Source organism: Branchiostoma floridae, chromosome 2, assembly GCF_000003815.2.
Source record: "Branchiostoma floridae strain S238N-H82 chromosome 2, Bfl_VNyyK, whole genome shotgun sequence".
In the NCBI taxonomy this organism is placed as follows: domain Eukaryota; kingdom Metazoa; phylum Chordata; class Leptocardii; order Amphioxiformes; family Branchiostomatidae; genus Branchiostoma; species Branchiostoma floridae.
The window spans coordinates 21,713,249-21,738,099 of record NC_049980.1 but is presented as its reverse complement, the minus strand read 5'-3'; the positions used below and the strand labels follow the sequence as shown (position 1 = coordinate 21,738,099).

The 24,851-nt window shown below is 44.1% G+C and overlaps 1 protein-coding gene across 1 annotated transcript in view; it reads left to right on the top strand.

The window, feature by feature from the left end:
• The window catches only part of LOC118409063, a 129,115-nt gene that overhangs the window by 60,779 nt on the left and 43,485 nt on the right, over nt 1–24,851 (top strand). The window contains exons 82-100 of the mRNA XM_035809934.1: nt 6–491; nt 759–987; nt 1,203–1,285; nt 1,557–1,756; nt 1,993–3,283; nt 3,490–6,240; nt 6,454–6,809; nt 7,120–7,321; nt 7,861–8,044; nt 9,550–9,770; nt 10,188–14,170; nt 14,400–14,574; nt 14,858–15,097; nt 18,559–18,920; nt 19,330–19,690; nt 19,965–20,264; nt 20,691–20,843; nt 21,095–21,214; nt 21,769–24,823. Coding sequence (XP_035665827.1) covers nt 6–491; nt 759–987; nt 1,203–1,285; nt 1,557–1,756; nt 1,993–3,283; nt 3,490–6,240; nt 6,454–6,809; nt 7,120–7,321; nt 7,861–8,044; nt 9,550–9,770; nt 10,188–14,170; nt 14,400–14,574; nt 14,858–15,097; nt 18,559–18,920; nt 19,330–19,690; nt 19,965–20,264; nt 20,691–20,843; nt 21,095–21,214; nt 21,769–24,823 — 14,752 coding nt within the window. The remainder of the gene's footprint in view (nt 1–5; nt 492–758; nt 988–1,202; nt 1,286–1,556; nt 1,757–1,992; nt 3,284–3,489; nt 6,241–6,453; nt 6,810–7,119; nt 7,322–7,860; nt 8,045–9,549; nt 9,771–10,187; nt 14,171–14,399; nt 14,575–14,857; nt 15,098–18,558; nt 18,921–19,329; nt 19,691–19,964; nt 20,265–20,690; nt 20,844–21,094; nt 21,215–21,768; nt 24,824–24,851) is intronic.

Below are 24,851 nucleotides of genomic sequence, written 5' to 3'. Positions count from 1 at the left end.
TGGAGATAGAACAGGTGATGTGAGCAGCTTACCCATGCTTAACGTAGGCCCAGGCCAGAAGATTACCATCCAGCGCACTGATTACTACCTGCCAGTCAACTTCAAGGTTCACGAAAATGGGGAACTTTCAATGCCCAGCAGTATCATGTTACACAAGGGTCGCAACATCGTAGATGGTACACTATCCGGTATCAAAGAGCTTACTGTTGCTGACAGCATTCTCACGTTTGGGGAAGGGGCTGAGACCACTACCTCAGATCAGGACCACCCCATCCTGGACTTCACTACGAGCCTCACCATTGGTGCAAACGCTGTTGTGCACATGACAGGAACAGGAAACCTTTATGAGTTAAAAGCAAAGACTCTGACTGTAAAGTCAAGAGGAAGGCTGGTGGCAAAAATGTTACAGGTCAATGCAGAGCAGGTCACTGTTGCAGAGGCAGGACACTTGGATCTAGACTACACTGGATATATGCCAGGGTCTGGACCTGGTAAGTATACACATTTATTTCCTGATACTGACCTCCACCTGTTACAGTGCACTTTCAAAGTTCTATTATATGATTGTGAACTGTAAGAACTCAGGGACATCTGGGATTGCCTGATTCAGTATTGCTACAGCACCTAGACATGGCACACCATCTGTAGTATTTTAAAAAGAGTCTGAATGCACAGTAACGTTAATGTTTAAGCAGTATGAATATTCATTTTGATTACATTTGCAACACAGATGTGTACTATTTATTTTCCTTTTCTAGGACACGGTACTTCTTACAACAACATTGGTGGCGGTGCAGGCCATGCTGGACTAGGAGGGCAGGGATCGTACTCAAATGCACATGGTGGACAGCACTATGACTCCTTCAAGTCTCCGAATGTGATGGGGTCTGGGGGTGGTGGACAACAGTCTGGTGGTGCCTCAGGAGGAGGGGCTTTGCACATCATTGCAAGTGCAAGGGTTGAGAACTATGGGCTCATCAGTGCTAGGTATCACTCATGCTTTAATAGTTTGGATGATGTAACTATTTCTTAATGAAATCCTGATTATTCCATTTCAGTGTGTCCATCAACATCATACAATCATAAAAAATGTAGCTGTAAAACTACTAATCATAATAGTTATGTGAGTTAAACTTGAATAATGTCTGTTATTTCTAATTGAAATATCATTTTAAATTCTTGTTTTCCATTGCTCTTTGCAGAGGAAAGTATGCGCAAAGTTCTAATTGTGGTGGCGGATCAGGCGGCAGCATCTGGGTGGAATCCCCTGTATTAATAGCCACTGGTAAGTCATCATATATCATAATATGTAAGACTTAATCCTCTGTGTTATGACCAAAATACAGTATACATGGAAAGCATCTCCAGGCCAATTCAGAGAATACAACTTAAGGTCATTCCAAAATGTAAATGAATATAACTACATGTAAATGGCATCTTTTTCTCACAGTTCTTGGTTGGCCTTAGGAAATAGAACATAATCTGGCTTTGTCTCTGGGCTTTCATAGCTTCATTAACTCCATTGTACTTTAAATTTGTGTTTTCAACTGTTACAGGCACATTCAATGTCAGTGGTGGCCATGGCTTTTCCAGTGGAGGTGGTGGGGGAGGGGGATATATTTCCCTACATGTGAACCTTGGAGAGAGTAAGCTTGCAAGAGCCTCTCTGGTCAGCCGTGGAGGCCTTGGTCACAACAATGGAGGACCTGGGATTGTTTACATCAAGGACACCACAAGTAGCAGCAACTATGACAAGGTGTGCAATTTAAGTCCTGCCTAAATCTAAACACATGTAAATGTACGAAGTAATCACAGCTAGAGTAGAAAATATGACAGGGACAGCATAATGTAAGTCTGACAAAAATGCTGCAACCTTAATTGTCACATTTTGTATATTTTGTTGTCTAAAGTCAGACGTTCTGTTTTGGGATATCATTGACTCTGCTTGGAAATGAATTTATTCAAGCTGTCAAACTAATGTCTACTGTTCAGGTCATTGTCAATGCTGAACACCTCACAAGCACAGCAGCCATCTTGGACCCAGGTGTCGCGGCACGAAGCCTGGCAACTCTACAGGAGCTGGAGCTACTCGGAGGTGCAGAGCTGATGTTTCCATCTCAAACAGACTCTCCTATTCCACTTACTGTCATCATAAACAGCTTGCAAGGTGACAAGAGTTCCACACTAAGGATAGGAGATAAACAAGAGGTACACATCATGGAGTCAAGCCACATCGATGAACTTGACCTGCCTGCAAGTATTGAAATCAGCCAAGGTGGAGTGCTTTACACACGTCCTAAAATCCTGCTATGGCAGGGGGTGACCCTTGACCTCTGTGGAAGAATACAAGGCATAAGTGAGGTGACAGTCAGGTCAGGGGGGAGTTTCCTCCTGTCATATCCTGGGTACACAGGTGGTGCAAGTCCCGGCACTGTTAGCTTGGAAGCTTTGAAGGTGTATGAAGGTGGACGTGTGACAAGATCCACAAAGTGCCAGAACCCCACCAATGTACCAATGGAGCTACAGCTTACCAGTCTGCATGAAATGCATGGCTCCCACTTCATCAGCAATGCATTCTCTCCACTAAACGTGGGGACACATCATAGAGAGGAGGATGTAGGAGACCTTCCTGATGTCATGTGTCCACATGGCACCAACTTCAACTTGATGACAGGGCAGTCGTGCACCTTACCACAGGGAACAGTAACATACCAGTCCCTCACCATCAGTGGTGGAGCGGTGATGACTGTGTCTGGTGATCCCACAGGACTGAGCACCTCCCACCTCATAGTTAATGGAGATCTCATCATCAATCCAGGAGGCTCCATGATTGCAGAAGCAATCATAAATGCCACTACGGGATCAGCCGTAACCCATGGCGGAACACATGGAGGTCAGGGTGGAGGCTCTAATGATGCCGTCCATGGCAGCATCATTTCTCCTGAGGACTATGGAACAGCTGGAAAAGGAGACAGTGGAGGGCAAGGTGGTGGACAGATAAAAATCACTGTCAATGGGAACTTCATCAACAATGGGATAGTTGAAGCTGATGGAGGTGATCACACCATGAGTAGTGGAGGAGGAGGCAGTGGGGGCAGCATCTTCATCACAGCAGCCCAGTTCAGTGGGTATGGCAGCATATCAGCCAATGGTGGACAAGGATGGACATCCCTAGGATCAGGAGGAGGAGGAGGAGGTCGTATAGCTGTGCATGTCAGTGAATCAAAGTACAAGGGGACATTCAGCACTGCTGGTGGGGATGGAAATATTCCTGGTGGATCAGGTAAGCAGACTCTAGAGCTGTGAGATGTTGTGAAATGTTTCAGCCAATCTACATTTTGTTTAAAATAGGCCATTAGTACATTTCATAGTTCAAACTTTCTACAATAGGTTATTGGCATAACAATGACATAAGAAATGTAATAAATGCATACACAAGTAATAAGACATTGATACAAATGTACATCCATTTTGCTTTGAATATTTCAGGTACAGTATTTATAAGAGATGCCAGAAATGACACTCTTATCATTGACGGCGGTGCTGACACCAACAGTCTTCCAACCCCAACAACTTCAGAGTTGGCAACAGTTGATGAGGTACAAGTGATAAGACATGGGACCTTAGGAATTACAAGCAACCTTCATATTTCAAAGCTGACTGGAGATGGTACGGGGAAAATTGTGGTTTCCAGTGCATCAACCACCAACATTGCTGACTTTGCCAATGCAGAGCTGGGAACTCAATGTGCATTTAGAGTTGAGGCAGGAGGAAATGTAGAGATAACCAAGTCTGTAGCATTCACAGGAGAGCAACAGCCACTGCTGGACATTGCAGGTGTGCTCACAATAAGTAGTACCATCATTCATGCCAATGAGTTGATTCTTCACCCAAACAGCCATCTAGTGACGTCAGAGCTGCACCTCTTGCAGTCATCATCTGCCATGTTTGACAACAGAGCCAAGGTCAGTCCTCAAGGTCAAGCTTTGGGACCAGGTGTACTTCATGTCAACAGGCTGTCACTTGGTGTAGATGCCACGTTGGATTTACGTCACTCTGAGTCCAATGTTACAGTACAGTCAACACAGTTACATCTGCATGCTGGCAGCAGGCTTAAGTCATCTGCATCTGAAACAGCTGTTTATATTGAAGCTGGCAGTGTTGAGATGGAAACTGGATCTTCCATAGAGGTAGTGGGCACAGGTTATGAAATAGGGCCTGGTTATTCCTGCTTTATCAATGCCAGCATTTGTCAATCAGGAGCAAACCATGGAGGCACAGGAGGAAATGCTGCAGTCAGCAGTCAAGTATATGGGTCTGTCTCATCTCCGTCAAGCTTTGGCAGTGGAACTGGAGCAGATGTTCATGGTGGTGGTGTCTTGAAACTGGTGGCGACTGATTTTTTGAAACTGGAAGGTTTGATCAGTGCCAATGGGATGGATACAGCTTTTAAAGATGGCTACTACTTTGGTGGAGGAAGTGGGGGTAGCATATGGATCACTACAGCAATTTTCCAAGGGCATGGACTTATAACTTCAGATGGTGGAGCAGGCAATGTGGGATACTCAGGTGGTGGCAGCGGTGGCAGAGTTGCTATCCACGCAGGAAAAATTGACAAGTTCACTGGAAAAGTGTCATCATTTGGTGGGGCTGGCAAGAGCAATGGAGCTGCTGGAACCATCTTCTTCAGAAGTGTCAGTGGTGGACGTCAGCATGACACAGTGGTAGTGGACAATGACAATCAACCCTCAGAGGAAAGCACCTTTATCTCATCACTGTCAAGTGCAACAGCAGCCATTGACAACCTCCATGTAAAGAAAATGGGCAAAGTGGAATTTCTAACCACTGGTGGAGACACAGATGTTACCATCCATAACCTCTTGGGTGACTTCTCTGGTACAGTCACTGTCCTAACCAACCAAACCCTTGCCATTGGACAAAACAGTGGTACCAATCAATTCATGACCACAGCTTCTCTTGTTGTCCAAGATGGAGGAAAGCTAATACTTCCACAAAGAGTTCTATTCAGCAAGTCAACAACTGGTCAGCAATCTTTGACTCTCAGAGGAACTCTTCAGGGACTTCAGGAAATAACTGTTGGAGAGGGGGCTTCAGTGCTATTTGACTCCACTGCAAGGACAGCTTTTGGAGAAAACGTGGAGGATGATATAGGCTCATTCACCTTTAGCTCTGTTGAAGTAATGCAAAGGGGGCGGTTTGATCTGACCACCTTCTTCCAGGAGTCTATACAGCTCACCACTCTCACGGCATTGAATGTTCGGTATGGTGGTACTATCACCGGCCGTTGGCTTGTTGTTAAGTCCCCGTCAGTCACAGTTGGCTTGGGTGGGAGTATAGCCAGCAATGGCCTTGGATTTGAAGGAGGAGAGGGTCTTGGTGCTGGAGTATCAGGCTTGACATCTGGATCAGGGGGCAGCCATGGTGGGTGGGGAGGCTCCACTGCAGACAACATAGACAACCCTGTCAGCTCATATGGAACACTTTATGAGGGAACAGAGTTTGGAAGTGGCGGAGGTAATGGTCCAGGTGAAAGTGTGGGCGGTGCAGGAGGAGGCATCATCACCATTGAATCCAACTCCCTGCAGCTGGATGGTCAGATCAGTTCTAAAGGTGTGGCTGGATCTGGATCTGGTGGTGGTGGTAGCGGTGGTACTGTGCACCTTGTTCTGGACACACTGACTGGCTCAGGTGAAGTAGATGTGAAAGGTGGAAACGCAGGGGATCCAGCCAGTGGCAGTGGTGGAGGAGGCAGAGTGTCAATATACCTCACATCACACTCCCTTTTTACTGGCAGTTACAAAACTTGTGGAGGTTCTGCACAGACAGAAAGCCTGGCAGGGTCCTCAGGCACAGTTTTCATCAAGGAAATGCAAGGCTCTGGTGAATATACCACACTCATCCTAGACAACTCATGCATGACAGCAAGCATGTTACGTGGAACTGTTCTCAATGAGACAGAAGTCCAAGATCACCACTTCAATGAGCTGCATGTGTTGGACAATGTCATCCTACATGTAGAAGGATCCAACGTGACTGTGACAGCAAACAGACTGTACAGTGATGTTACAAGCACCATCCACATTCATGACACAATGGTTCTTACTGTGGACACGGATCTATCAGAATCTTCACCTGAATGCAGCTTTGCAGTAAGTGAGGGAGGAGAGCTGCAACTTCCTCCAACTGTGACCTTCTTGGGACCAAGGAACTCATTTGCGGGTAAGAATACTATCAAATTTAAGTTTATCCTTACTGAACTTTACCACAATAATATGCAATTTATCAACCATCCAAGTCTTGTTTGATTTACATAATGTAGTAAGTATGTTTGACCACTAAAGGGTTTGGAGCCATAGAATTTTGAGAAGCATTGAAAAGATACTAATTTGTGTCCAAAAATATCCTCATGATATCACCTATTTGTTGTTTTAGGTACGCTGACCAACATCTTTGACATGGTAATCGCACCACACCAAGAGGTGATTTTGTCACCTGTGGTACGTACAGCCATGTACAGTGATGGACGGTACACCTTCATCACTGAGCCTGGTGCATACAAGCTGGCCTCACTTCACGTAAAGGACCATGCAAGGCTCACATTTGAAAGTGATGCTGACAGTGAAGGCAAGATGATTGACATTGGTCTCCTAGAGGTGAACTACGGAGGTGTTGTTATGGCAACATCACTGCACTTGCGTGGTAATGAGGTCAAAGTTCATGCAGGAGCCGTGTTGGATCTATCAGGAGGTGGCCATGGTGCAGAGGAAGGGCCAGGTGCAGGAACACAGGTAATACATGTATATGTATCATGTACTAATGGCTGTAGAAAAAGAGATGCTAGAGAATGAACAAGTTGCTAACATATACTTGTGGCGAAACTAAGAGTTGAATGATTGTACATTATGATTTATTGTCAGAGGAGTTTCAAAGCACATTTTATGACAATGTTTGCTAAGTGGCCAAGATTATAGAAATCAACTATGGGCCTTTTATATGTATGCTTGGCAGTTTTCGAATTCAATTTTTTTTTCATCAGCATTTCGTTGTAATAGTTTTTAACACGTACAGAGGGATTGAAGCTCTTGAATTTGATTACAGACTGACAACATAGGAGTTGGTGCTGGGCATGGTGGCTTTGGAGGTTCACCTGGTGAATCAGCTCCTCAAGGGGGGTCCTGGTATGACTCTGTACAGTCTCCCTCACTCATGGGATCTGGGGGAGGCAACAGTGGCAGCGGCACAGGCGGACGTGGGGGTGGATATCTCTACATGGAGTTGAATAATGACTTAACTGTAGAAGGTGGGTTTGAAATGTCAACTGAATATATTGGAGGGAGAAATGAAAAACAAGATATTATAACACTACCTTTATGTACAATGATAGACTTTCATACCAGACATATGTGATCAAAGAGCAAAGGCATGATAGAACAAATGAGTGTGAAATTTCAGGCTCCCTTGATGTAAGAAAGGCACTTTTCCTTGTGCTTTCCAGTTGTTACACCTCAAACAACATCTGTTTCAGCACCAAGGACAATATAGTCACAAAGAACAATTTCAGACATAAAAATGATTTCTTGCAATTTTTCTCATTCAAACGCACAGATAGAATTCATATACATATCTTAGTTGTCATGCAATTTCTGGCAAAGGGTTGTTTTCAGTGTTCCTTGCTGCTCAAGTGAGGTGGACATCTCATCTGCCTGAATAACATGTCTTTTTTGGGATCAAAATGTTTATTTACCTGTAAGGCTTCTCATTGAAATGGAGTATTATATCAAATGATGAAAAATAATATGTGCAAATGTATTTTAAAACCCTGTCACTTTTGAATACTAGGAACCATTGATTCAAGTGGAGATCATGGCCTGTCCAATGCTGGTGGTGGGAGTGGTGGTAGTGTGTTCATTGCAGCAAATAACATGGTAGGACATGGCACCCTGAAGGCAGATGGAGGCAGCAGCCAGGAAGGAGTTGGAGGTGGTGGCAGTGGAGGAAGAATAGCCATTTACACTCGGCAATGGTAGGGAATGATTTAATTTTTTTGGTTTGCAAGATAATTCGCTGAGAATGTTGGTATTTTCTACAGATTACCTAGCAGGCAATACCATGTACTTTTGTTTACTACACTAGGTACCAAATGCGTGTGATGTTGACATTACATACCCACATCCATTTGATTCACCCAGACAAACTTAACACAGAAATGATTGTGCCTGGCATATCAAAAGCATCAGAAGCTAAAGCAGGAATAGCAACAAATTAACTTTTTATCTGGCACTTAACCATGTTTACCTTTAACATCTGCCTATTTCTACTTCGGACAGTAGATTGATTCTGTGTGAGTTGATATACAAACTGTATGTAACGGGAGGTGCCCCAACACGGTACGCTTTTTCTTGCGCTCAAACTCATGTCGCTCCATCGCTAGTTGCCTGAGAGTGGTCAATTTTTGATGACTGAATTTTTTACTCATAGATTTGAACAACATACTTGAATAAGAAATGCATTCATGTGGTTCATGAACCTTTCGCGCTGCGTGTTACAAGTGGCAAACACTGTGAGACAATTTCGTGTATGTAACCTTCCAATTTTGTGCTACGCTGGACAGTGTGCCTAACTCGGTACGCTTTTTTTACATTTTGCTCTCTTCAAAAGTAAGTGGTAAATTTAAGTACACAGAAAAAAATTAATAGTATGATATTTTAGCTTTCTTTTGACAATAAAATCGTGACTGTATGTACTTCTTGTCTCACATGAGGAAGACTGAACCTAGAACAATCCAGCTGATGTTTTACGGGCAATGGGCTGAATGCACTGATTGTGAATGCCCGACTAAAAAAAACATTACAAAAAAACGACACCGCCAACATCAACAAAACTCTGTCTGATTATGTGAAAATATCATCTATATCTCTCTGTCAAGTCTTATTTCCATACACAGCACGAATCATTTGTTACAGTCAAATAAATCTTTGGAGCGTTCTCTAGTCTGCCACCTTCACGGCCACACTCCCTTGGGAGTACAATGGTGGCAATGTTTATGTCGCTTCCTTTTGGTTGCTTTTCTACTCAACAAACATTTGAAGACCCATATTCATAGTGTCTTATGGAGCTTTATTTATGTGTATCATGGCAGTTGTGTGACTGCTTGGATGAGTTCGTATAGTTAGCGACACGAGCCGCCAATACGCAGAGGCCGGTGACCGCAGTGATTCAGCACTGTCAACATTACTGTTAGAATTCTGCTCTTAAAAAAACATGAAGTAAATATGTTAAAGTATACTTGGAATGCAAATTAAAGCTGTGTGCATGGACTTGGTTTATTTACCTTTGTAATCAGCATAGTCAGTGGCAACAAACACGGTGTACTTATGGATAATAAGATCAGCAAAAAATCCGTACCGTCTTACGACGGGGACCGTCTTAGGGCGGCCCCCGTTACTGCACTTATCACACTGTGAGCAACCTGGCTGTTGATATTGTAAGTATGATTAACACTGGATTTTTGCATCTTTATTCTCTCAGGTATGGTTTTCCTGGAGAAGTGACAGCCTATGGTGGTAGCAGCAGAGACTATTCTGCAGGTGGTGCACCAGGGACAGTGTTTATAGAGGACAACTTGTCAGGATTTTCTACCACAAGGCTGATGGTTCAGAGCGATGTCAGCGAGAGTGGAAAGACCAAGTCTTACACTGTCATCGCTGAGGAAGGAGACCATTACAGATACGATGAGATCATCATCAAAGGTAGGAATGAAGAAATGCTGTCTTGGGCTTAACTAACTTTGTAAAAAAATTTTTTTCATTGCACTGCCATAATGTCAAACATTATCAAAGAAAATGCAGTGTATCATGCATATCATGTATCTTATCATGTATCATAAATTATCTTGCATATCTTGTATCATTCATTCTTAAATGGGCAAGACAAATGCATTGAATTCGAATGACAAGACGTCTAATGGTAAAAAGCTGTCTGGCAAGATGCTATCTGAGAAAGTGGATGATATTTGAATGTATGAACAGTTGAATACAGTGATGAACGTATGCCTTACAGTGGTCATACATTGCACAGATTTTGGCTATTTTTACTGTTACAAACACCAATACAGATGACGTTCATGCTGATCAAGTTTATTTTTTCATTCTTCTATCCCTTGACAGGAGACTGCAACATTGTCTTCAATGACTCCACCTCAAAGGTTTATCTGAAGACATTAACAGCTGACAAACTGGCAACAGTCAACATTGTTGGACAGCAAGTATTCTATCCAAAGGTAGTGGAGGGTGAGACAAGCCATTGGACAAGCAATGTCAACCTAATAATTGGACCTCAAGCCACAGTCGTCTTCCCAACAACTCTCTTTGTCGATACAACTATCACAGTTCAAGGAAGAATCGTAGTGCAGGAAGTTGTTATTGAACAGGGTGGACTACTGTCACTGACAAACACTAGCTTTACCTCTCAGATATCTGAATCCAGATTTGTGAATGACCCACAAGGGGTTTATATTCTAACCACTGTCATAGTAAAACCAGATGGAAACTTGATGACCGCTGATAAACTTAACCTTACAGTGGGGTTAATGGAGGTAAAACTTGGTGTGATGCTTCAATATGCTTCTGTCAACATAACAGCTGGCAAAATGTTGATGGCAAGAGGAAGTGTGATTTCAGTGGATGGAAGATCAACTCGTGCTAACTCTGCAGCATCTCCAAACGCTGGAGGGTCTCATGCTAGTGCAGGAGGTGTTGGGAATGGTGAGGACCTGTCCAGAGCATCCCAGCCTTATGGGTCTATCTACTCCCCAACTTTATCTGGCACAAATGGTGGCGGCAGTGCTGGTGGAAAAGGAGGTTCCTTCATCAGAATCTACTCCCTGGAGCTTGAGATGGATGGGCAGCTCACAGCAAATGGACAATCAGTTAGTGGTGCACATGGTGGTGGAGGCAGTGGAGGGAGCATATGGATCACTGCAGAAGATGTTTTCAAAGGTTTTGGCTCCCTGCATGCAAATGGTGGCAATGGAGGATCTGGAGCTGCTGGTGGTGGGAGTGGAGGGAGGATTGCTGTCCATACAGCTGGGCAGAACATCTACCACGGGAAGTACCATGCTGCAGGAGGATCTGGCCCTGGAGGAGCGGGAGGACCAGGCTCTATCTTCCTTCAGCATACTGTTGGCAACAAAGTCACAGATGTACTTGTGATTGACAATGAAAACATGCAAGAAGACATCTACTTCACACTTGATGAAGGAGAGCAGACCAAACTACAGGAACTTCATGTGAACAACATGGTCAAATTCCACATGCCAACTGACAGCCAATCACGGATCCTTAATGTCCACCAGCTGGTTGGTGACGGAACTGCCCTCCTCCATGTTCATGCCAACCAGACCTACCTTGTAGACCAGGATGGTGAACAAAACGAAACCACATCCAAAATCCAAGCAAATCTGAAAATTGACCATCATGCAGAGCTCATCACTTCATCTCGAACCCAAATCTCTGGTAAAGGCAATGTTGCACTTGAGTGGGCAGGAAGCCTTAGAGCAGTGCGAGACTTTGTCATAGGCCAAGACCGTGTAGCCCATGTACTTCCAACTGCAACAATTTACAATTCAATAGATCAAGTAAATGCTACCAATGGGCAACTTTCCTTTGCAACTGTTGAACTATATGCAGGTAGCACAGTCAGATATGTGTCCAACGCAGGTGCCAAAATCGATGTAGGGGACATAGATATAAAGTTTGGAGCCCAATTGGAAGCTGATTGGTTCATCATTGGAGCTACGTCAATGCATCTTGAAGTAGGCAGTACAATGACATGTTCAGGAAGGGACCGCTCTTCATCAGAACAACTTGATGTTGACATTGGATCTGGCAGTGATGACTCTTCTGGTGACTCTGGTGCCGGGCATGGCAGTTATGGAGGGGAAGGTAACAGTGCAGCAGTGAGTGGAGGACAACCATATGGATCCCTGTACCATCCAAACATGCCAGGCAGCAGGGGGAGCTCACGTGGAGGGAAAGGAGGAGGAAAGATCTACATAGATGCAACAGATGTCATCAATGATGGACTGATAACTGTGAACGGAGCTTCACCTGATGAGAGTAATGGTGGAGCAGGAAGTGGGGGGAGTATTTGGATAGAGAGCAAGCTGGTGGAAGGGTTTGGTGTGGTCAGTGCAAATGGAGGTGATGCCAGTGGAAACGGAGGAGGGGGAGCAGGAGGAAGGATTGCTGTGTACACAACAGAGAAGAACGTCTATCAAGGGGCATACCTTGCTCTTGGTGGTGATGGAAGGGACAGTTCCACTCAACCCAGAGGAGGTGGACCTGGTACCGTCTTCCTGCAGGAGACTCGTAATGGCTACCCATACAGACAACTTCACATCAACAATCAGGATCGACCTTTCACACAGTATGTAAGCTTGGCAGAGGAAAACATTACTGATTATGTATTTGAACAGGTTCACCTGACCCACCATGCATCTCTTGACATAACTGTTGCACAAGCACCTGCTACCCTGACAATCTTCAAAGTGCAAGGAGATGGAACAGGTCTACTTCACTCCCATTCCGGTCACCAGTTTGTCATTGAGTTTGTTGACTCGACCACGATAATCACCAAAGCAAAAGTCAACTACATTATTGATGAAGGATCTGAGGTTATTTTGCCAGCTACTGTCCATGTCAATGGCATGGGTATTCAGCATGGAGACCAAACTGTGACAATGGAACTGAATGGCCGGTTAACAAATGTTGCACATCTTGTCATTAGCAAGGGATCCTCTGTCCAATTCTTGACAGAGGCTCATGCAGCACTGTTAGAAAATGGGACATACACCTTTGTTGGACAACCTGGAGATTTTCTTTTTGCCACCCTGCAGCTCAAAACTGAGTCAGCTCTACACTTTGCTTCTAACATGAGCATGGTTGGACAGGTGGGGGAGATTGATGTGAAATATGGTGCCAAAATCTTAGCTGAAGGGTTCCAGTTCTCCGTTTCACGATTGAACATTGAAGCAGGTGGCACAGTCAGTTGTTCTGCAAGTGACAGGCCACAGGACACAGTGGATGCTCCTGATGGTGCAGGTCTGCAATCTGCTCAAGGAGGGTCTGGCGGAGGGCATGCAAGTATGGGTGGGACTGGCGGAGATAGCAACCTTGGTGGTGGATACTATGGCACAATCTATCAACCTACTGTACGTGGAAGTGTAGGAGGGAGGGGGAGTGGAGATGGTGGGAAAGGTGGAGGACGTATACAGCTAGAGGTAGCCAAAGTTCTCCATATCGATGGTCTCATAAGTGCAAGTGGAGGAAAGGCAGAAACAAACACCAGAGGTGGAGGAGGGAGTGGTGGATCCATCTGGGTCAAATCAGGTGAAATTGAGGGTCATGGCTCGTTCAGCTCACATGGAGGAGATGGTGACTCCAATGGAGGAGGTGGCTCTGGAGGACGCATGGCCATCTACACAAACATCAAGAATGAGTTCAAGGGCTCCTATGATGCTCTTGGAGGTAACGGGGGTCATCCAGGAGGACCAGGCTCTGTGTACCTGGAAGAAATCCGTGACCTCAAGCCTTACACCCAGCTGCGTATTGACAATGCCCAAAGAGATTGGGACATCTACTTCACACTTGATGAACCCAACATCTACAATTATACCTTTGATGAAGTTCATATTGTCAACAAAGCTTCCCTTCAGATGCCCAATGACGGCAAATTGCGGAGATTAGTCATTCACCATGTCACAGGAGATCTGTCTGGACGTATTCATATGCATGGAAACCAAACATATCGCCTCGAAGTAAAAGAATCTTCCTTCACTTTGACAAAATCTTCAGTTAACATCTGGATTGATAGAGGTGCAGTAGCTGAGCTAGCAAGTACGGTGTACATCGTTGGACGGGGAGAGCTAGCACTCAAATGGTACGGGCAGCTGGTGGGTGTACGACATCTTCGCATTGGCCACCAGAGACAAGTTGAAATTGGCCCACATGCTCACACTGCTTTACTGCAAAATGGTGTCTGGTTTGTGGATGAGCCTGGAACATTCAAGTTCTCTAGTTTGGAATTTGGGTCTGAGTCACAGATTGCCTTCCTTCCACCAATGGGCATCACCTTTACAGTTGGATTCCTGGTGAGACCTTATGAATCCTTTGTACCTGTTATATGATAAGTGATAAAAGTAAAATAATGCAGACTGGACTGAATGGAAATACTTATACCAACCTGAAAGCTAATATGAGATTGATTGTGAAGGTAATGTGTAAAATGGTGCATGTGGCTAGCATGGAATGATTATTAAAATGGCATTACATTTTTCTTACAATTGTCTACATTTAATACACTGTCTTGTTTCTTCACAGGACATAAAATGGGCCTGTCAGTTCAGTGCTGAATTCTTCAACATCTATGCAACAGACTTCTTTTTGGAGCCGAGTGCTACAGTAACATCTGCTGGAAGGGGATATGAATCTGGTGGCCCAGGGCAGGGGACAGCTACTGGATCAGGAGCTGGTCATGCAACCTATGGAGGAAACGGTGTGTGTTTCAGAAAGTATAGATTGACAGGTCATGTTTGGCAGAATAGATCTCATGTCTAACTTATATTCTTATGTTGTTTACAACAATACAAGCAAAGTAAGAAAATACACAGCTTAACAAAATACACTGTAAACCTTTACGTTTGAGCCACTCACAAGCAAAAATATGCAGTCATACATGCTGTACCTTTGTACAGGTAACATAATTTACACTTGTAAAGATGACATAGATGTTAAGGTAATATAGATTTATCATCATTCAAACATTTTCCTTTCTTCAGGAACAGGAAGCAGCAGCATAGGAGGAGGGGACTATGGTTCCCTGTACAGACCTGTGACGTTAGGAAGCCGTGGGGGGCCAGGCTCAAATAACCAGCTTGGTCCACGAGGAGGAGGTCGGATGAGGATCATTGTTGGTGCCATCTTCATCTTGGATGGAGAGGTGAATGTTGACGGAGACTCAGCAGGGTCTGGTACAAGGGCTGGAGGAGGCAGTGGAGGAAGTGCTTGGATCACCTCTGGTCAGTGCATAGACAAATCAAAATTGAACTTAATTTAAACTACTTACACACACACTAGACGAAAAGACCGAATATGTAGACGGATGCTGACGGATTCCAATTTGCAACACCTGACGGATGCTGACGTATGCTGACAAATGCTGACGGATCCCCAAAACCATCACGGATCCCAAAAAATGACGGATCCCACTTGCATCCGCAACGCATTCGTAGGTATCCGTAACTCTCATCGGTGGATACAAACACAGAACCCGTATACTCAGTACTTCGTGACGGATGCTAACACTGCATTCGTATGGATACTTACTTATAATCACGGATTTGTTAGTATCTGTAAGCCGCTAACGGATTCAAACATTGTATTCGTATGAATACTTACTTTTAACGCAAACGAAAGAATACGTGGTCAGGATTCTTGTTTATCAGCGAAAAGTCTTCAGATGCAGACGAATACCAAGGATACGAATTTGCAACATCCTGACGGATGCTGACTGATACCAAAGATTACCAAAAATCACGGATACCATACACATCCGTAACGCATTCGTTGGTATCCGAAACTCGCCGTGGATGCAAACTCGGAATTCGTTTGCTTACTTACTTCGTGGCGGATGCTTACACAGCTTCCGTAAGAATACTTACTTTTTATGTATGCGTGGCTAGCACTCTTGTTTTTGAGCATATATTTTATTTTTTAGATTGGTCATATCTTTCCCCCTTTTTGTACCTCGGATACCACAGTTTGTAACGTCAATACAAGTGAGACCATCCACGTTACGCTAGATACCAGAATGCTCGGATTCGTAAGGATGTGAAATATTTTTTTTCTGCATTCGGGGCAAGATTACCAACAATGCACTGCTCCAGTGGATTGCTCCAGTGGAGGGGATTCCATTGGAGCAGTGCATTGTTGGTAATCTTGGGATATCTTGAATATGCGACTCTGTATTTTTTTGCATCCGTACATTGGGGCGGTGTATTGTGGGTAATCCAATCGTTGTCTCTCTGACCAATCAGACTGCACATCAGTCAGTTTAAAAATAAAGCGGAGATAGTCAGCGTTGTCTGTGAGGACCGCAATATTTTGTACCTCAAACTTTGAGTTTTGAAACGTTGAACTCGGGATATGGATTTGTACACACGTGTGTGAACTTCTGTAGTAGGGTGATGTTGAGGCGGTGACCAAACTCAAGTGGCAGTCGACGGACGGGACGGCGAGGGACTGAAACAGCCAGCCCTGTTTTGTAGTTCGGCGTCTGGAGCTATTTTATATCACTGTCCTGCGGATCTCACGGCGAGGTATGTTTTATACAATGATTGTTTCCAAACAATACCCGCTTTGAATTCGTCTTTGTGACTACATTCCTTGTTGGCTAGTAGTTAGTAGCGCTTTTGGTATGCTTGGGCTGAACAGAAACTTATCAGAAAACGACTTAACGGAGCCTTACAAAACACAAGTCACAAGCATGATACTTGCTGAGTAACTGTTGACTTATTTGGGAAAAATTTGAATCATCATCAAAACAGTACTTGTATACACATATGTTTGTCTCAAGCCTGGTATTTATTCGCATAGGAACATTCTGTTCCAACGGTGTTTACGTGTTTGTTTATATGCGACGTCTCGTACACAATGCAAAGTCCGGCCGGGGAAGCAGATCACACCTTGTCACTAATTATGCAACGCTAGACTGTTTCTGCCGCGCCCTCACGGGGGACTTTTTTGGTATGATAATGCGGAATGTAACGGTGATAATGGCGATACCACAATCAGATGCATTTGTTCCTGTTGTATAACAAGCCAATCACCATTTCTTTTCATATACATCCTAATTACTTTGACGGACGCATCCATCAAACATGGATGCTTTAGCCTATCTCAAAATTTGATGGGATTATTCTTTCTCTTTTTCAGAAGGCGGGTCGACATTCTCTGGCCGTGTCAACAGCTGGGAGAACACTGGACTACAGGAAGGGCACAGAAGGAATTGAGCTGGGAGGGATCAGGGCGTAACTAGCCTGAAAAGAAGCGAAGCACTGTCACTAGTAGAAAGGAGACTTTGTGCTGTTGCGAGAAGCTGAACATACTGATACTATAAGTCATGTTAGTTGTACTTTACAAGCTGGATTCACTATCTGTATCCTGTAGCCGGATGTGGAAATTCCTTAGAGTTGGACATCGCGAAGACTTTGATTTGTAATAGAAACAGATATTCGTAGAAGCAAGATTAGCCACAGACTCCCATGTCAGCTTTACATAAAAGTCAAATTGTATTCACGTTTGATCCTATATTCTATTTGGAAGTATAAGAAGTCATGTGATATTGGCGGTTGAAGGATTCAACTTTCCCTTAACATAATTAGATAACAGGGACTCTCTGTACATACCTGGTATAACCCATTCTTGTTGCAATATTGTATCTGAATACATATCATGTGGCAGACAGGATTCGGCCTCGATGACATTACGTCGTTTAGTTCTTCTCAGGACTGGTTAGAATAAGATTATTCTGTGCATTCTTTTCCATTTCAAATCGTGTTAGCCTTTTATAAGAAAGTAATTGGGCACACATGATATTGTGATTTGTCAAATGTGCGGAAAATTCATTAAAGTGACTTTGTATCTGCAGAAAATCCCGTTTTGGATTCTTTATGATCTCATCATACGAAGAAATCCCTAATAAACGACTTCGCATCCGCGGCAAATGCCGCATTGGGATTTCTTAGGATCCGACCATGCCAAATATACGAGGAAAATCCTATAAAAACGACTTCGCATCCACGGCAAATTCCGTATTCGGATTCTTTAGGATCCGACCATGACAAATATACGAGGAAAATCCTATAAAAACGACTTCGCATCCGCGACAAAGGCCGTTTTGGGACCCGTTCATTCTAGGTATTCGAAGAAATCCTTTGAAAAACGACTTCGCATCCGAGGGAAATACCGTTTGGGGATTCTTTGCGATCCGATCATTCCAGGTATTCAAAGAAATCCCAAAGAAAATTTCGCATCCGTGGAAAATCCCATTTTGGGATATGTTTGAGTCTTTTCATTCCGGATCCCAAAAATCCAAATTTCGGATATTTTAGGGATCCAACTCGAATCCGTTTGCATTCGCTAGCATTTGTTACAAATACGCAAATATCCCTGCTCGGATATGGCTACATCCGATACCCTTTCCCCCAGTGACAATACTTCTTTTTCAAAGGCACTTAACCATCATCACAAATGTGACATTTACTATCTTATGACAGTAACCAATCTAAGGGATTCAACCTATTGGTGTTGAAAAGTGATCAGGAATCTTGTTCATACATTGAAATACATGTATATATAGACCCTGACTTTTAAACCTCAGAATTTCTAAAGGGACATTAGACCACATATTAAGAAGTCAAATGGGAAGATTTCAGTCTAAAGATGTGACGGTCTAAATACTTGATATTCATGTACACAGGTCACCTTCGAGGACATGGTTTAATCAGCTCATGTGGTGGCCAAGGAGATTACAATGCAGGCGGTGGGGCTGGTGGGAGAGTAGCACTTCACTGTTCCAACATCGCTGAGTACCGCGGTGCCTTGAAAGCCCTTGGAGACAAGGGGACCCAAAATGGTGACTTTGGAGGCTCTGGAACTGTTTACTTGGAAGACCTGAGAAATGGGACCTACTTCCGAAGACTGTACATTGACAACCAGGATGTTGTACCACCCAAGGCCTTTGTACTGCAGGAGAGACACCCCATGGTAGAGGAGGTGGATGGATATGAAGAACTTAATGAGGCAGATTTTGCCTTTGACCAAGTGATGCTACAGCATATGGTGAGGCATTTCAAAATATTGTGCGGTGATATGTTATGTGATGAAGCCTTATGAATTTAAATACTCTACAACCGGATAAAAAAAAAACTTACTTCCAGACATTTTGAGTGACACCTGTCACTCTTCTTCAGCATCAGTAGACTGAACTGGCAGAACAATTGGCCTTATGAAATCAGTCAGGGGCTATCTAGGCCTAGGGGGTATTTTTTGACATTCATAATAAGTTAACATGTTTGGGTGAACTGTCGGTACATGATATTGATTGCCACATGTATGTCATACTGCCAGTATGGCAACTGTAAGGTCATTTCTCAAATCTGTTATACGTAGTGTGGAATGTTTCCAATGTTGTAAGTACCTGTCTTCTTTTTCTGTGTCTGATATTCGTTTATACCGTGTCATCCTGCAGGCACTATTCCAGATTGACTATCCAAACAAGACAACATCATCCATCTCCATCTATGAAGTTCTTGGAGACCTAACCAGCATCATGCATGTCCGTGGCAACCAAACATTCTACATAGAATATGAGGAGGCTGAAGTCCACCGTGCAGAGCCACCGGTCAACTTCATTATTGACCAACATGGCGAGCTGTATGCTCCAAATGACTTCCGAGTGATTGGTTCAAGGGTGCCGGCAGTGTATCTTGATGGGAGACTGACAGGAGTGTACAATTTGAGTATTGCAGAAGAGAAGGTTATGATGGTGGGGCCACATGCAACAAATGCACTGGTACAGAACAGGACATACACAGAGACACCCGTACCAGGTAGATTGTATACCCTGCTTTTAATCTGTAATGACAACACTTTTATTTCAAATTTTGCCCTTCACTTTAATTTTTGAAACTCTTAAGCTGAAGTGTGCACATAATTTTGCAACTGAATGATAGATCTACGAGCTGTACTTGAAGATTTATGAAGTTGATAATGTGCTGAACAGATTTAGGGAAGAAGATACATCTGCATATCAAAGAAGTCAAGTATTTCCTGTCTATGTTATATGCTTGAGACAATTTGTAATATATTTTGCTGTTACTGCAGGAAAGCTGCAACTTGGAGAGCTGAAGCTGGAAGCTGAAGCAAGGTTGACATATCCCAACAGAATGGAAATTGATGTTGATGACCTCGTCATGCGCTATGCAGCCCGCATCGAAGCAGAGTCTCTCCTCATACAGGCATCCAACCTGAACATTGAGGGGGAGGCCAAGATGGTGGTGTCTGGGAGAGGCTACACATCAGGTCTGGGGGAGGCTCCCGGTATAGAAGACACAGCTGGGCATGGAACAGGAGGAGGACATGGTGGTTACGGTGGAGGAACAGACATTTCCAACACAACTCAAGGTAATTGCTGTTATGCTATGGTTTTGAAACCTTTCAGCTATCTTCTGGTCATTTGGAAAAATGCTATTTTTATAACTTTTATAGCTGCATTTTTTTTGTTATACTTATAGGCCTTTGGCATCACAGATTAATTGTGGGTACTCAGTTGTGAAGAAAACTATTTCTAACATTTATGTCAGGTGTAGTATATAGTAGAGTGGATTCATTCCTCAGCTAACCGACATCTATCACACCGCAGTCATCCCTCAGTGAGACATCTGGAGCCACATAGTTCAAGTTTATGAATCTTTATTCAGCCTGTCAAGTGTCAGGTGTACTTACAGTGCTGGGGCATTTTGTAAAAGTATGTCTGAAAATGTCTAATGTGGATCGCATATTGCTTTATAGACATTGAATAATCCGATACATTTTATCAATAACCAACAGGTGGAGTGTATGGATCCTACAGTAGGCCAGTACACCAGGGAAGTGGAGGAGGAGGGCCATATGGAGGAGCTGGGGGCTCTGCCATTGAGATCCATGCAGGCCATTCCATTCATTTGGATGGAACTTTGGAGAACATGGGGGAAAGTGCTACAGGTGTGTTGTAAATTGTGTTAAGATATGAAATCTTTGTGTTAAGTTGCTGTTTCAGTTCATGTATACATGTTACATAACTTAGGGGTTGTGATTGAAAGTAGTAAAGCCTTTCAGCATATGATTATTACACAATCCTTTCCCTTGCCTCGTCTCTAACATCTGAGATTAATACACTTCTAGCTTCCCCTTTCTTGATTTCTGGGATGCTGTATTGACTGCCTACCTTTGTCTTGGTTTATGCCACAATACAGGAAGCAATTCAGGCGGAGGCAGTGGTGGAAGTGTCTATCTCACTACAGTGATGTTCTCTGGCCATGGCAAAATTAATGCTGATGGAGGCAATGGTGTTGGCCTTGGTTACGGTGGAGCAGGTATTCCTGAGCATGCATTATCTGAATAATTATTGAATTATAGCATTACGTTGAAGGATCTGAAAATGGGATAAATGAGAACAAACAAACATGTTCAGTACAGTGTACATTCAAGTTGTCATAATGTACATTGTAGGTAATATGAAATCAAACGTACATTAAAGGTGATATAAAAAATGAATGCTAAATGACCAAACAAAGGAACAAATAAATGAGTTTCTCTCGGCCAAGTACAGACTGCGACATGTAATTGCGCACCATGGTTGTATACATGGCAAGAAATGGGCCATACCGGTACTAGAGCATTGCAGGCTACAAATGTAATTCCTAAGGAAGATCTTGGTTTTGATAGTTAACAATTAAATCACATATTCTAAACGAATTAATCACCCTGGAAATTTCTTGAATGTGCATTTCAATACCTTGCTATGTGAGTTGCAATGCTGAATTACAAACACCTTTTGTATGACAGAATGTATAATACATTGTAGGTTTAATGAAGCAAATATGACCATATCATTAATGAGGCAAATATGACCATATCATAATTCCAGGTGGGAGAATTGCAGTGCATGTAGCCTGGCTTCGAGAATATACCGGAACGTACACTGCCTTTGGTGGACTTTCTGGTTCAAGTCGTCCAGTAGATGATGCAGGCAATGGTGCTGGTGGGACAATTTACTACACAGATACCAACCAGGGACTTCAGCACAGAAAGGCATCGTATGATCCAAACCAAAACATGACTTTGTGGCAGGATGCCTTCTCTAAGCTACTCCTTGACAATGACAACAGGAATGACATCTTACCCACTGTCATCATGAACGAAAATGGGACATACTTTGAGTTTGATGAAATCGAGACAAAGAACCATGTGGTACTCTGGCTTCATGGAGGCACTGACACTCTCGTGACTCACAAGTTTGTTGGTGACAGAACTGGGCAGGTTCACCTGAGATCCGGCCAGAAGATGTACTGTGAAGTTGTTGAGTCTCAGACTGGGCACACGGTCGCTCCTGTCAGCTACAAAGTAGATGCTGGTGCAGAGATATTTTTCCCATCAAGTCTTACCCTACTTGGCACACGGACTGTTTTTGAAGGAGTTGTGACTGGAGTTTATGACATCATCCTTGCTAAAGGAGCCAGGACCACCTTTGCTTCCACAACCCAAACTGGCATCATGATCAACCAAGTGTACGACTTCCTAACTTCACCAGGAAATATCACATTTGGAACAATGACAGTGCAGCGAGGGTCGGTTATTGAATTTTCCAAAATAACTGGGAATCTTGTCCTCACAGTAAGTGACATGAAGATCAAATACCAAGGCCTTGTACACATGAATCATGGAGAAATTGATTCATCATATGCTATCATTGAAAGTGAGGGGGTACTCAACTTGATTGGTACAGGACATCAGGGAGAAGAGGGACCTGGGGCAGGCAAAACTTTGGCAGGAGGTCCTGGATATGGTGGTGGCCATGGTGGACATGGAGGTGCTCCATACCCAGATATTGGTGGTGATGCATATGGTTCAGTAAAGAAACCTTTACTTCTAGGAAGTGGTGGAGGTCATGGCAGTGGTGTCGGAGGAAGGGGAGGGGGTATGCTGCATTGGCGAAATGGCCAGAGACTTACTGTGGATGGCTTCATCTACCTGTCCGGTGGTCCTGGGGATGGAGGGAATGCAGGAGGCGGAAGTGGAGGCAGCATCCTCATAGAGACAACCAACATGACTGGGTATGGGGAGGTCAATGTGAACGGAGGACAGGCATCCAGATCTGGAGGAGGTGGAGCTGGTGGTCGCATTGGTGTCCACTGTTCGTTTAAGTATAAATATGCAGGAAAGCTCCGCTCCATAGGTGGACAGGGCACACCATCAGGTGCAGCCGGAACCAGCTATAAGGAAGAAACAGCTCGAGGACCTCAGTATGCTGACATCAAATATGACAAGTCCAGGAACGTGACAGACATTGCAGCTGCCCACACTTGGCTTCAGGTTGACAATGAGGACCTAAATGCAGAGGCCTATTCTGATCATGGGGAGCCCTGGCTTTTCACTGTTCTGATGGAAGGCGATACTGACTTGTATGAGTTTGATGAAGCCCACATCACAAGGCATGCAAACTTGCTGATGTACGATCCTCCGGGAAAAGAAAATGTTACAGCCATCATACACATCTTCTTGGGTGACAGGACTGGACTTTTCCATTTGGTCCAAAATCAAACAATCTATGTCGAGGTTGTGGAATCTGTGACAAACGAGACCATAGCTCCTTGCAGCTTCCGCATTGAAGCTGGAGCAGAGATTGTGTTTCCATCAAAGACATTCATAGCTGGGACCAGGACCTGGCTAGGTGGAAGGATCACAGGTGTTCATGACCTGATCATTGCAAATGGGGGAGATGTCGTCTTTCTGTCCACTGCACAGACTGCGCTTGTTGAAAATCAGGAGTATGTTGAAATCTCTGCACATGGGAACTTTTCTTTTGGAACCATCACAGTGGAACGAAACTCTCAAGGAGAATTTCAGTATAACACTCACCCTATGAGTATAACATCAAGTGAACTGCGGGTTAAGTACCAAGGAGAGTTGTTCTTAAATGATGAGGTGGAGATGCTTTCCACCAATGCATGGATTGAAAGCCAAGGAGTTCTTCATCTTGATGGGGGTGGGTTTCTGGCAGAGCAAGGCCATGGTGCAGGAACATCAACAGATGGGATTGGACAAGGAGCAGGGCATGGTGGACAGGGCGGTGGTCCTGAGCCCTACCTGGGCGGCCTTCCCTATAACTCTGTCTACAAACCTACTGAAATGGGCAGTGGGGGAGGAAATGGTGGTGGCACTGGAGGCAGGGGAGGCGGAAGACTGTGGTGGAAAGTTGGTGAAAAGATCTGGATAAATGGCCTCCTCGCTGTGAGGGGAACAGATGGAGATGGTGGAAATGCTGGTGGTGGGAGTGGAGGAAGTGTCCTGATTGAGGCTACCAACATGACAGGTCATGGAGAGATAGCTGTGAGTGGTGGAGATGGTGTGGGACAGGGAGGTGGGGGATCAGGAGGCAGGATCGGCATCCACTGCAGGTGGAGGTACCAGTACGGTGGCAAACTCACAGACTTTGGTGGTAATGGAGGTCAAAGTTACCAGCTCATGCATGGAGGAGCAGCAGGGACAGCTTACAAGGAGGAAAACTTGAGAGAGCTTGAGTATAGGCACAAGAAGTATGACAAGGTTCACAACACAACGTTCCTTGCTGTTGACCACACATACATCCACGTCGACAATGTTGGTAAGGATGTCCCACCAGCCACCATGATCATGGAGGACTTCACAACATACTACGAGTTTGATGAAATGGAGCTGACAGGTTTCTCCAGGCTACTTATCTACCATGCTGATAATGAGACAGAAGTAACAACAGTCATCCATCGTTTCATCGGAGACCGTACTGGTCAGCTGCACTTGCGTGGCAATCAGACACTGTATGTTGAGGTGGTCGAATCCACCACCAACCGTACCCTGGCTCCATGTAGTTTCCAAACGGACATTGATTCAGAAATCATTTTCCCTGCAGAGGTTCATTTTCATGGTGTCAGAAGTCTCTTCTGGTGAGTGACCTTTACCGGGGATTTCTGA